The sequence below is a fragment of the Rhinoderma darwinii genome, chromosome 1, assembly GCF_050947455.1.
Source record: "Rhinoderma darwinii isolate aRhiDar2 chromosome 1, aRhiDar2.hap1, whole genome shotgun sequence".
Lineage (NCBI taxonomy): Eukaryota > Metazoa > Chordata > Amphibia > Anura > Rhinodermatidae > Rhinoderma > Rhinoderma darwinii.
In genome coordinates, this window is record NC_134687.1 from 418898520 (window position 1) to 418912464 (window position 13945).

The following is a 13945-nucleotide window of genomic DNA, read 5'->3' on the forward strand; positions in this document are numbered from 1 at the left end:
AGGACAGCCAGTGGGTCCCGCATTTTGCCGTATCCATACGACAAATGAATGGCACCGGCTCAGAAGCTCATCACGCAAAAAACAAGCCCTCATACAGCTCCGTCGACGAAAAAACTAAAAAGTTATGGTTCTCACAACATGGCGACAGAAAAAATTATTTTTTTACAAAAGTAATTTTATTGTGAAAAAAGTTGCAAAACATAAAAAAGTGCTATAAATTATGTATCGCCGGAATCTTACTGACCCACAGAATAAAATGAACATGTCATTTAGAACGCATGGTGAACGCTGTAGAAAAAAAACTAAAAAACTATGCCAGAATTCCTGTTTTTTGGTCATTTTGCCTCCCAAAAATTAGATTAAAAAGTGATCAAAATATCTCATGTACCCCAAAATAGTACCAATAATAACTACAGCTCGTCCCGCAAAAAAATAGCCCTCATACCACTACGTCTATGAAAAAATAAAATTAGTTAAGGCTCCAATAAGTCAGGAAATAAAAAATATGCAGTTGTGCCGGCCCGAGGGGAACATTTCTTCTGTTTCAAGAGGCGATTTATCAAGGCCCTAAAATTAGGGAACCAGGAAGGGTAGGGCCCAAACATAGCTGCTGGAAGCGAGGGTGCCCGTATTATACCAGGACAACACTTTCCCAGCAAAATTCCCCAAACTGCAAATGTGCAGAGTATGGACCAAAAGGGGGATAAGAAAACACATTTATCAGTGCGACACCGGCCTGTGCAGAAAGGATTGCTTTACAGTGTAGCATATATCTATGGATTATTTTTTTTTAAAACCCATTATTATACCACCTAACTTTGCCCCTGATGTACTCTGCCCGGCTTACATGTACCCCCACATTATAAACTGAAATACCAATAATACTCAAACAAAACTACTACCAAGCAAAATCCACGCTCCAAAAGCCAAATGGCGCTCCCTCCCTTCTGAACCCTATAGTGTGCCCAAACAGCAGTTTACTTCCTCATATATGGCATCGCCATACCCGGGAGAACCCTTTTAACAATTTTTGGGGTGTGTGTCTCCAGAGGCACAAGCTGGGCACGACATATTTCCCACTGAAATGGCATATGAAAGCGAAAATTTTGATTTATACTTTGCACCATCCGCAGCGCATTCATATATGGAAAAGACCTGTGGGGTGAAAATGCTCACTACACCCCTTAATAAATGCATTGAGGGGTGCAGTTTCCAAAATGTGGTCACTTCTCAGGGGTCACTTTTTTTATTATTTCACATTAGAGCGTCGGCAAATGTGAACCAATACTTTGTAAATCGCCAAATTAGGCCTCAATTTTACATGGTACTCTTTCACTCCTGAGCCCTGTCAAATGTCCAGGAAAAAGATTAGGACCACATGTAGGGTGTTTCTAAAACCGGGAAACACAGCATAATAATTATAGAGCTGTCTTGTTATGGTGGCACAAGCTGGGCACCACATATTGACATATTTATGGAAAACAATCCCTTTTGCTCTCTGCAACATCGAGTGCACACTAATTTCTGCAAAACACCTGCGGGGTTAACATGCTCACTACACTCCTAGGTGAATGGATTGAGGGGTGTAATTTCCAAAATGTGGTCACTTGTTTTGGTCTCACAGGGGCTTTGCAAACGCGACTTAGCGACCAGAAACCAATCCAGCAAAATCTGCACTCCAAAAGCGAAATGGCGCTCCTTCTCTTCTGAGCCCTGCCATGTGCCCAAACAGAAATTTATAACCACAAATTGGGTATTGCCGTACTCGGGAGAAATTGTTTTACAAATGTTGGGGTTCCTTTTTTCCTTTATTTGTTGAGAAGATGAAACATTTTGAGCTAAAGCTACGGCTTATTGAAGAAAAAGTTTTTTGTTTTCTTTTCACTGCCCAATTCTAATAAAATCTATGAAATATCTGTGGGGTCAAAATGCTCACTACACCCCTAGATGAATTCTTCAAGGGGTGTAGTTCCGTGAATAGATTAACTTTTGGGTAGTTTCCACTGTACTGGTACCTTAAGGCGTTTTCACTGTTTTGGTCCTTCAGGGGTTTGCAAATGCGACATGGCCTCCGCAAACCATTCCTGCTAAATTTGAGCTCCAAAAGCCAAATGGTGCTCTTTCCCTTCTAAGCACTGCTGTGTGTCCAAACAGCCGTTTATGACCACATGTGGGGAATTGTTTTAGTTGGGAGAAATTGCTTTACAAATGTTGTGGTACTTTTTCTCCTTTAGTCCTTGTGGAAATGAGAAAAAATTTGCTAAATCTACATTTTCTATGAAAAAAATTTAGATTTTAATTTTCACGGCCTAATTCCAATAATTTCTGCAGTAAAGTTGTGGGGTCCAAATGCTCACTATATGCCTAGGCTAATTTCCTTGAGGGGTGAAGTTTCCCAAATGGGGTTTCTTTTGGGGGATTTTCACAGTTTTGGCACCGCAGGAACACTTTGGTAAAGTTTGTGTGGGACTTAATTTACAACACAGCATGACCTCGCGAGATCACGTTGTGAATGACAGCATGCTCACGAGATCACGCAGTGCTGTAAATTAAGTCCCACACAAACTTTACCGAAGTGTCGGGATTGTGAATATACATCGCGGCCTGGCTGGAGGTGATGTCTATTCCCTCTCAAGACACTTCAGTAAAGTTAATGTGGGTGTATGTTACAGCACAGCGAGATCACGCTGTGCTGAGTACAAATGGACATGAATGGAGAGAAGTGTATTCACAATCCCGAATACATCCGGGACAAATTACTGGTCTAAAAACTTGAGGACAGCATCCATATGGCAAAAATATATTTATTAACACATCCCAGATATACAAAAAGCTGCGTTTTGCCTCCGCAGGAGTCTTTCTCAAGCATAAAGAGACTCCTGCGGAGTCAAAACTTAGCTTTTTGTATATCTGGAAAGTGTTAATAAACACAAATATATTTTTGCCATATGGATGCTGTCCTCAAGTTTTTACACTGTCCATATCTGGATAGTTAGAAAAAGGCAGAAAAAAACAACAAAGCGCACAATAGTGCATGAAACTGTGATTTACACGTGTGAACAATGTGCAAGTGGTGCTAACCTGGTGCGGTTATGCTGGGAGCATAACATCCAGTAGAGCAGAATCCAAACAATAGCCTCCACGGTAAGTTGGTAGCAGAATCAGGTTGCAGCCCAGGACCCGGTTTGAGAACTTGGCAAAGAAGTCTCAATGTAGATATGGAGGAATAAAAGAAAGAACGGGTGTTTTCCAGGCGCTACCGATCGGGGTGATCATACGTAAAAGGTATAATCTAATTTCCTCAAGGATAGAGATGAGATCAGTAGTAAAAAGGATTTATTGGTACAGGTATATAACACAACAGTAGACTGTTTAACAGCGGACTGTTTCGAAACCGGATCGGTTTCTTCCTATGGTAGCATATATATGAGTAGATGGGTGGGGTGTCGGTTAAATAACCGAATTAGAGGTCAGTTTGAGGCAAGAACTACCGGGTCGAGTATACAGGTCAAAAACAGCTAAACATACGTATCAAACAATACACATAATTATACAAATAGTTACAAGCAGTTAGATAAAGATATTAGATAAAACAGTGTCTGCATTCTATTAAAACTTAATTGACTTCCAGATATTATAATCGGGGGATAGCTAACAATTAAAAAGAATCCTTTATTAATCGGGATTAAAAATTGGGATTAAAAAAATATATATGTATAAATGTATATATACACATATATATATATATATATATATATATATATATATATATATATATGTGTATTTTTTATATCTTAAAAATTCTGTATAAGTTACTAAAAATGAATAAAAGAGATCTTTAAAAATAACTTCAATAGTGGTTATCATAGAGGGAATTTAACATACAAATGGAGTATCATCTTATTTTTCAGTTGTTTCTAGGGATTGTACTAAAGGGTAAATTCCCCTTTTGCTCATTTTTTCTATTCTTATATTTAATTATATAAATTCGTAGGTATAAGGCCTCATTCACACGGCAGGGTTTCCCTGCCGGGTGCCGGCCGTTCATAAATCGGCCGGCACCCAGCTGCATTAGGAATAATAGACCCCTAATGGGGCTATTCACACGACCAATTTTTTTGACGGCCGGGAAAACCGGCCGTCAAAAAATAGGACATGCACTATCTTCGCCCGGGTACCCGGCCGCCCGGCTCCCATAGAAGTCTATGGGGCCGGGTAATACACGGCCATCACCGGGATGTGTCCCGAGTGATGGCCGGGTTTTCCGGCGCTTGCGCTCTATCTCCTCCTCCTCACAGCGCAGAGTGCATGTGAGGAGGAGGAGTTGATGCCATTCTGACGAATGGCATCGCTGTACACGGTGTGGCAGGGCCGGGGTGTACAGCAGGTGGAAGGGAGCACTGCGCTGGCTCCCTTCCCCTGCTTGTTTTAAAAGCACCCTGGCCCAGCGACACCTTCGATGGCGCCGCTAGCAGCTGCAGCTGCTGCTGCTGCGGCTGCTACTACTGTAGCGACGCCACTATAGCAGAGCGGGGAGGTATCTCCCCGCTCTGCTATGTGCTAGCCGCACTTTAGCTCCTTGAAGGAGCGGAATCCCCGTGTGTTTGGGGATTCCGCTCCTGGACAGAGCGCTTGATGTCTCTGTCCATATCTGGGCAGTGACATCAGGGGAAACTCCTGAAGCGGAATCCCCGAACACATGGGAATTCCCCTTCAGGAGTTGCCGCTGATGTCACTGTCCGGATCTACCCGGCCCGGCCAGGCAAAATGGCCGATTTTACCGGCCGACACTCGGGCTCGGGAACGACCCGGTCGTGTGAATCCCGCCTTAAGCTGAGAAAGTTTTTTTATATATTCTGTGCATATATATATATACATTTTCATATGCGTTTTTCTTATAATTGTCCTGTTTTCATAACAAAATGATAATACTGATTTTTTTCTCTCTAGTCTTAATGTTACTTTCAAGACTTTTCTTTGAAACGAAGTGATCATATTTTGTGATTCTTGTTATTAAAGATATATGATTTCTTCTTTGATGCGGTCTTTGCCGGTTATTAAAAAATATATTGTAACATATAACTAATTTATTGGCTATTTATGTACAATGGACCTCATCTAGAATAAATTTGTTTTATTAAATTATGATCTCTGTAATTTCATTCAGACCTTCAGGTTTTAGAGTCTTGAGTTTGTATATCCAATAAATTTCCCTTTTACAGAGGGAATCGAATCTATCCACTCGGCTTTCGTTTATGTATTCAATGGGTGTAATATTAAAACATTTAAAATCATAATTGTGAAATAAAGTACAATGTTTGGAGATACTATGTAGAAGGAATTTTGAACGATGCTTATTTAACCGACAGTGTAAAGGTTGTATGGTTCTTCCCACGTATTGGAGACCACAAGTGCAGTTGATGAGATATATAACATAATTTGACTGACAGTTTAGATGTGTTTCAATTTGATACTCATTTTTCGTTTGGTTTGATCGAAAAATGTCTGTAGTGAGTATGCTGGAACAGCATAAACATCTCTTTTTTCTACATTTGGAACTCCCTTTTATGTATAGACATGAATTCATAGTGTTTTGTTGAAATATCTTTTGTTTCCCAGCAAAATTAATCCGACTCGGTGCCAAAATGTTCTTAACAGTTTTTGCTCTCTTAAAAGTTATCATCGGCTTCATTGGTAGACTGTTTTTTAAGAAGGGGTCAACATGTAGAATGTGCCAGTGTCTATTCATAATGTCTTTTATATTTTTTATGTGCTGCATTGTATTTGGTTATAAAGTTGAAGGAAAAATAATTTTTTTGTTTTTCCTTCACTTTTTTTATATCTATTATATCCCTCACTTTGGTTCCATTTGATATTGTATCATTAGGAGGTAAGCATTCCTTTTGGCTTAAAATTACTGTTTTTATATATGCATCTGAGAGAAGTGTCTGTGGGTAGTTTTTTTCTTTAAATCGTTTTTGCAAAATGCGGCTTTGATTATTGAAATCTTTGTTTAACCCGTTAGTGACCGCCAATACACCTTTTAACGGCGGCCACTAACGGGCTTTATTCTGATGCATATGCCTTTTTACGGCACTGCATCAGGATAAAGTAAACAGAGCAGGGAGCCGTGAAATCTCCCTGCTCTCAGCTGCCAGAGGCAGCTGAGGGCTGGGGGCGTCCCTGCACTGCCGGGTGAGATCGATATTAGTATTGATCTCACCCGTTTAACCCTTCAGATGCGGTGCGCAATAGCGTGCACCGCCTCTGAGTAGTCTTGGAGAGAGGGAGGGAGCTCCCTCTCATCCCACTGACACCCGGCGATAAGATCGCCGAGTGTCTGTGTCTCCAATGGCAGCCGGGGCCTAATAAAGGCCCCCAGGTCTGCCTGTAGCGAATGCCTGCTAGATCATGCCTCTGGCATGACCTAGCAGATGCCTGTCCGTTTTAAACGGACAGGCAGTAATACACTGCAATACAAAAGTATTGCAGTGTATTACAATAGCGATCGCAGAATCGCATAGTGAAGTCCCCTAGTGGGACTAGTAAAAAAGTAAAAAAAAAGTTTAATAAAGTTAATTTAAAAAAAAAATTGAAAAAAAATTAAAAACCCAGCTTTTCCCCTTACAAAATGCTTTACTATTAAAAATACAAAATAAAGTAAAAAAGTTACACATATTTGGTATCGCCGCGTCCGTAACGACCCCGACTATAAATCTATTACATTATTTAATCCGCACGGTGAACGCCGTAAAAAATGTAATAAAAAACTATGGAAAAATTGCTGTTTTCTGTGAATCCTGACTTTAAAAAAATGTGATAAAAAGTGATCAAAAAGTCGCATCTACTCAAAAATGGTAGCAATAAAAACTACAAGTCTTCCCGCAAAAAAAAAGCCCTCATACAACCGCATCAGCGAAAAAATAAAAACGTTACGGCTCTTCAAATATGGAGACACAAAAACAAATAATTTTGAAAAAAAAGCGTTTTTACTGTGTAAAAGTAGTAAAACATACAAAAACTACACAAATTTAGTATCGTTGCAATCGTAACAACCCGCTGAATAAAGTTATTGTGTTATTTATATCACACGGTAAACGGCGTTAATTTAAGACGCGAAAAAGAGTGGCGAAATTTCAGGTTTTTTTCTATTCCCCCCCAAAAAAAAGTTAATAAAAGTTAATCAATAAATAATATGTCCCCCAAAATGGTGCTATTAAAAAGTACAACTTGTCCCGCAAAAAAACAAGACCTTATACAGCTATGTCGATGCAAAAATAAAAAGGTTATAGCTGTTGGAATGCGACGATGGAAAAACGTAAAAAATGGCTTGGTCATTAAGGTCTAAAATAGGCTGGTCATTAAGGGGTTAATGTGCAGTTTTTCCGAATTCTCTTGTACTGACTATATGGTATATTTTTTAGCCACTTATGTTAGTGACTGCTCTTATAGTCCAGGTAGCTGTTGCTATCAACTTTTTTAAAATGTGTGCGAGTAATAATTTTACTTGCTGTTTTTGCTATTGTGAGATCTAAAAAATCAATTTCAGTTGATTGTATATTAAAAGTGAATTTTATCCCCCAGGTATTGTTATTTAGTGTCTGACAGAAATCTGTCGCTGTTGTAAAATCACCTTCCCAAATCAGGAACAGATCGTCTATGTATCTTCTAAATCAGACATGGGCAAACTACGGCCCGCGGGCCACATACGGCCCGTTAGGCTTTTTAATCCGGCCCGCCGAACTTGTCCAAATTATAGTAAAAACCTCCTTTTTTTTCCCCTTTCCCTGCAATGCCCACGTTTTCCCAATAGATGGCGCACTCAAAACACATTGACCGTTGTTAATGTGGCGCGTATTTCTCTTTATTTCACTTTAATTTTCACTTCGTTTCACGTCACCATTAAGTCCTTCGGTTTTCAAAGAGTACAATATCAGCCGTCACTTTGCCACGAAGCATGCAAACTATGCTAGCAAGCAGTCAACACAAGAACGGGTGGCTACTGCTCAGAGGTTGGCAGCTAATTTACAGAGTCAACAGAACTTTTTTCTTGATAAATCACAGTGCGTATGTTATTTTAATCTATTTACATTTCCTCCTCCCAGTATCTGCGAAATAGTATGTAAATGCCATATCTTGCATATTCCTTGAGACAAATTTATTAACTGATAAGGGCTATTTTTCACATTTGAAAGACAGTTAATAAATTGGGTTGTAGTGTTCTTACTGTGCTATGAGGTTTGCACACACTACATTTAATGCTTTAGTATATCCGGCCCAAACACTCCCTCCAAATGCTCCTGGCCCGGCCCCTCTGTCAAATTTTAGAACCCATTGTGGCCCGCGAGTCAAAAAGTTTGCCCACCCCTGTTCTAAATAGTAAAATGTTAGTATTTGCCCATGGATGTTGCCAAATGTGTTCTTCCTCAAACATTCCCATGAAAATATTTGCATAGCTGGGTGCTACTCGTGTCCCCATAGTGTGCCTTTTATCTGGTGATACAGTTTATGGTTAAATGTAAAAATATTATTTTTTAGGATGAATTCCATACTCTTACAAAAAAAGTTGGTTTGTGCAGATAATAGTTCGGTATCCCTCTCCAGTCTTATTTTCAGTTTTTCCAGACCTAATGTATGTTCAATGTTGCTATAAAGTGCGGTCACATCTAAAGTAATAAATAATAAATAATTTCTCAAAGATTCAACACAATTGATAGGGGATCTAAATAAAATTTCAATTAGAGAAAACGTATTATTTATTACTTTAGATGTGACCGCACTTTATAGCACACGGTAAACGGCCAGTAATCAATAAATAATATGTCCCCCAAAATGGTGCTATTAAAAAATACAACTTGTCCCGCAAAAAACAAGACCTTATACAGCTATGTCGACGCAAAAATAAAATCGTTATAGCTCTTGGAATGCGACGATGGAAAAACTTAAAAAATGGCTTGGTCATTAAGGTCTAAAATAGGCTGGTCATTAAGGGGTTAAAGGAGGATTTATTTAGGTAAATATTATTGATTGAACTAACTGCTTCATAGAAATGATTTTTCCCTGTTTCAGACCATGTACACCTACAAAATTAACATATATCAACTCCAACTGGGGACATTAAGAAAGCCCTGTTTGCCCTACATTAAAAAATAAAAATTAGGCTAGTTTAATAATATTAAAAAAATAAAAAATAAATCACCTTTGAATGCAGCATGCCAAAATGCAAAATTTTGCTCTAGGCTTTAAGGCCCAAAACGAGAAGTGTTATCTGCCTTCTCAAGAGTTTATTCTAATGTGTATCGCCAGCATTAGAAAGATTGTTTTAATGTCTTTGGAGTAAGATGGCATTCTTATACTTACATATGAGAGTTCTGTAGAGATATCTCTGAGTGCATCAGACACAACATGAAGTAAGCAGGCACCCAAGAAGATGCCAGCAGCAAATGAACTGATCAGGCATATAATTAATTCATAGGTACCTGTGAAAATAATCATAATTAAAGAGTCATGTGAGAATCAGAGCCAAAGAATATTGGGGCAGATTTATTATTACTGTCTTAAATTTAGACAGCTTAAACTAGTAAAGGCATGCAGAAGATGCGCCAAATTTATCACAGTGGTGCATGTTGTGTGATAAATTTGACACATCTTGCTAGACACATTAGATGCTTTTCTCTTCCATACCCCACTACTTTGTTGGCTTACTTACACCAATATTTAGTGCCAAAATGTTGACGCGCTTTGGCTCATTTTAAACCATGACCTTTTTTCACTGAACCATCCTCCTTTTTTAGAAACTATTCAAAACTCGATAACCAAACCAAAAACTAAAAGAGATGCAAAACGCAATTATAATGTATCAAAATATAAAATATATCATCTTAAGGGTATGTTCACACGTAGTCAACAAAAACGTCTGAAAATCCAGAGCTGTTTTCAAGGGAAAACAGACCCTGCTTTTCAGACGTTTTTTTACCAACTCGCATTTTTCGCGGCGTTTTTCGCGCCGTTTTCGCTGCGTTTTCTACGTCCGTTTTTGGAGCTGTTTTCATTGGAGTCTATGAGAAAACAGCTCCAAAAACGTCCAAAGAAGTGTCCTGCACTTCTTTGGACGAGGCTGTATTTTTACGCGTCGTCGTTTGACAGCTGTCAAACGACGACGCGTAAATAACAGGTCGTCTGCACAGTACGTCGGCAAACCCATTCAAATGAATGGGCAGATGTTTGCCGACGTATTGGAGCCGTATTTTCAGACGTAAAACGAGGCATAATACGCCTCGTATACGTCTGAAATTTGGCCGTGTGAACATACCCTTATTGAGAATACTAAAACAAAGCATATTAAAAGGTCCAGGAGGTGGACGTCTATCAATCGCTCTAGCACCTCATGGGTCAGTATGGTTATTTTTTCTTCAGAATCATCTTGTGATGTAGTTCATTATTGAATATATATCTATAGATAAATATTTGTACATTCTTGTCTGCATTTGTATGCTATACTTCATTTTCTGACCCATGCTGATGTTGCTTATCACTTTATGTGCAGGAGTATTTTGATGTGCCTCTTTCTTTTAGTCTGTGGACCTTTTAATATGCTTTGTTTTAGTATTCTCAATAAAGATTATATATTTTACATTTTGATACATTATAATTGCGTTTTGCATCTCATTTCGTTTTTGGTTTGGTTATCCAGTTTGGATGCAGGCAAACATAAACTAAACTGATTTATTTTGATCAACCCTCCTAATAAAACTATCGATATTATTTCTACTTGGTGGGTGATCACTACTATACTTTTCTTTTTGGTTATACTATTCAAAACTGACTAGTGAGGCGCAAAAAGTGTCTAAAACACATAATCGTATGGATGAAGGAAGAAAAAAACTTGCAGTGTTCTGGTCAAGGCACCTGGCAGATACGGCACACACTACGCGTTTCAGGACCGAACTGGTCCCATACATATGATTTTGACCTGATGAAAGGACCAGTTCGATCCTGAAACGCCTTGTCTGTTTCAATAAAAAAACCTCTTGATACTTACTTGCCAGGCGCCGTGACCAGAACACTGCACATTTTTTTCTTCCTTCAGCCATACGATTCCTTCATCCCCGGCCTGGGAACTAGACTCCAAGGGATCGCAGTGGGAAGCAGGCGGTTACCACCACCAACACATAGACTCATGGATGCAATGCAGTAGTGCTGTGTATATTCCAGCACAACTGCAGTACGTCTGTCTCATTTCAAAGAAAGCAAACTGTGAATATGTCCTTCCTCTTTTCTTCCCCCTTATATCTCTAAAACACATAATAAAATCTGATGGAAGGGATGTATGGCATTTTTTTACACAAATTGAGCAGGAATTCTGGCGCATTTAGCATAGTAAATCTCCCCTGTTATTATGGAACGTAACATCTGATTTGCTGTCTGATCTGAAAGCTTTGCCATTCTTCAAGAAGTGACATCTGTTCCTTCATTATAAATTTATAATATGTAATTCAAATATTTTATAGACTATGATATCAAAATTAATGTAAAGTCTAGGATGGCATTTTCACCATAATCATTTATAATGTCACTATGCCAGAAAGTGTATTTAAAGTGTGCAATCAATCAACAGTCTTTGGGTCCTAAATATTATTCCATGTTAAAAATGCAAATAACATTAATAAAACCAAAATGATTCCTGTGTGGGAAGGAATGAGTATGATGCCTGCTATTTCTACCTATTTTGTAGACAGTTTTCGAAGTGTTTCTTTGAATGCATATACCTCTTTGATGCTTATTGCTGTGCGATGTTTGGTCATGGTTATACTTGAATTTTAGGTGTCATCGCCTACTGCTATTGTTCTGGTTCTCTTTTATACCTATTATGTACAAACTCTGTATTATGGTGCACAATGTTTGGTTTGTAGGAGGGGGCAGGATGAGGGTGGGGGACAAGGGGGGTTCTATTATTTTTGTTTTTGGAAAACTCAATAAAAATATTTAATTTAAAAAAAAAAAAATTAAAATACAATTCATTAAATAAGAATAAAATCTCTGTAATCTCTTATACTCACAGGTCAAACTTTAAAGTCAATCATTACAGTATAAATATGGGAAGAATAAATATGGTGTGAAACACTAGAGCTCGGGAAGTCGTATAGTAATTCATGTCCCTTCAAGTATATGTATAATAGACATGTACAGCAGAGTACAAAGGGTATTTGTATCATTTTTATCTAGCACATGATTGCATATAACTAGGATATACTAACAATGTCAGATTGAAGGGGGCCTGACCTCTGTGTCAATGATCACTAGAACCAAAGTCTCAAATTGACTCCATTCAGCCTTTTCTGGAGACCATATGGTAACGATAATGAGTCAACCGTGCTTAAAAAAGGCTTTACATATCTGGGTCTTAATGCATTGAAGCTATCTTAGGCTGTGTTCACTTCAGCGTTGCCCTTACGTTGAGGGGTTCCGTCTGAGGTTTCCGCAGTCTACTGCGCTATTGATTCTGTCAAAAACAACGGAACCCTGTCACAACGATCCGTTTGCCTTTCTATTGAGGGGTTAACCTGATGGAAACCTCAGACGGAACCCCTCAACGGAGGGGCAACGCTGATGTGAACAGGCCCTTAAAGGCATGGTGTCGCCCCAAAAACATGTTTTTTTTTTAAAATTTAAACATTTAGTGTGTGGGTGATTAAACATTGTTCAAATTTTTTTTATTTTTTTCGCGAGTCAGGAAATATTATAAATTTTTTCAAATTTATAATACTACCCATTTTTGGTCACTAGATGGAGCTGTTTGGAGCTAGTTCCCAAAATTGCAGCATTGCAACATTGGGTTAAAAGCTCTCGCTCTAGTGAGCTCTCAGCATCCCCCCCTCCTTTATCCTGGCTAGTGCCGGGATAAACGAGGGGTTTGAAAGGTTTAACCTCCTACACTGTGTGTCGCCATTTTTTGAGGTAACCCACAGTGTAGTAGGTTTACATGCAGTAGTAAACACACACAAACACTAACATACATAGAAATCGCTTACCTGCTCCTGCCGCCGCGGCTCCCTCCGGCCCGTCCGCTCCCTTTGCTGCCGCTGTTCCATGTGCACTTGTCCGGAAGCCGCGACCGGAAGTAGTAATATTACTGTCCAGCCGCGACTTCCGGACCACAGGAAAATGGCGCCGGACGGCGCCAATTTCGAATAGGACTGTGTGGGAGCGGCGCATGCGCAGTTCCCACACAGACGCCGTACACGGCAGTCAATGGGACGGGAGCCGTTCGCAGTCCCTATGGGACTGTGGCTGCCGTATTCCATGTCTGTGTGTGTCGTTAATCGACACACACAGAAATGGAACAAAAAATGGCAGCACCCATAGGGAAGAAAAAGTGTGAAAATAATAAACAGTAAAACACAAACACACAAATGAAAATAAACGTTTATATTAAGGCACTAACATCTTTAACATATAAAAACATTATTTGTGATGACACTGTTCCTTTAAACATCTCATTGGTGCAGAATGAATAATTTATATATATATATATATATATATATATATAAAATAATTTTCTAGCTTTGGTATATACGGTAAGTAAATTTTGCTCTGTACCTGTGATCCTGCTTTTCATAAACCAACTGAGAAAGGGAGGCACAAAACCACAAATCAAAGTCAGGAACAGAAGGGACGCCAGACATCCAACTTTCACATCCAGAAGCTGATCCATAATGCTACAAGGTATGGTCTTCAGTGTACTATTATCTTATCTTGTAGAAAAGTTGGTCACCTACTTTCTGTCACACTTTTCCTGCTCCCCACTTCTTGTACATCAAAGCATTCACTTCATAATTTCGGGTATTCCATTTTCACACTTTGCCACCTTCTTTTTTGATATTATGTCCCAGTAGGATATTCTTGTTCCCTAATCTCCTCTCCTCTCCTCCTCCTCCTCCTCCTC

General features: G+C 39.1%; 1 protein-coding gene across 1 annotated transcript in view; it reads right to left on the reverse strand.

Annotated features, from left to right (window-relative positions):
* SLC39A2 (solute carrier family 39 member 2) overlaps positions 1–13714 on the reverse strand; it is a 38609-nt gene extending 24895 nt beyond the window's left edge. The window contains exons 1-2 of the mRNA XM_075853254.1: positions 13600–13714; positions 9361–9479 (exon numbers count right to left, since the gene is read on the reverse strand). Of these exons, the coding sequence (XP_075709369.1) occupies positions 9361–9479; positions 13600–13714 (234 nt within the window). The remainder of the gene's footprint in view (positions 1–9360; positions 9480–13599) is intronic.
* Positions 13715–13945: the final 231 nt, after the last annotated feature.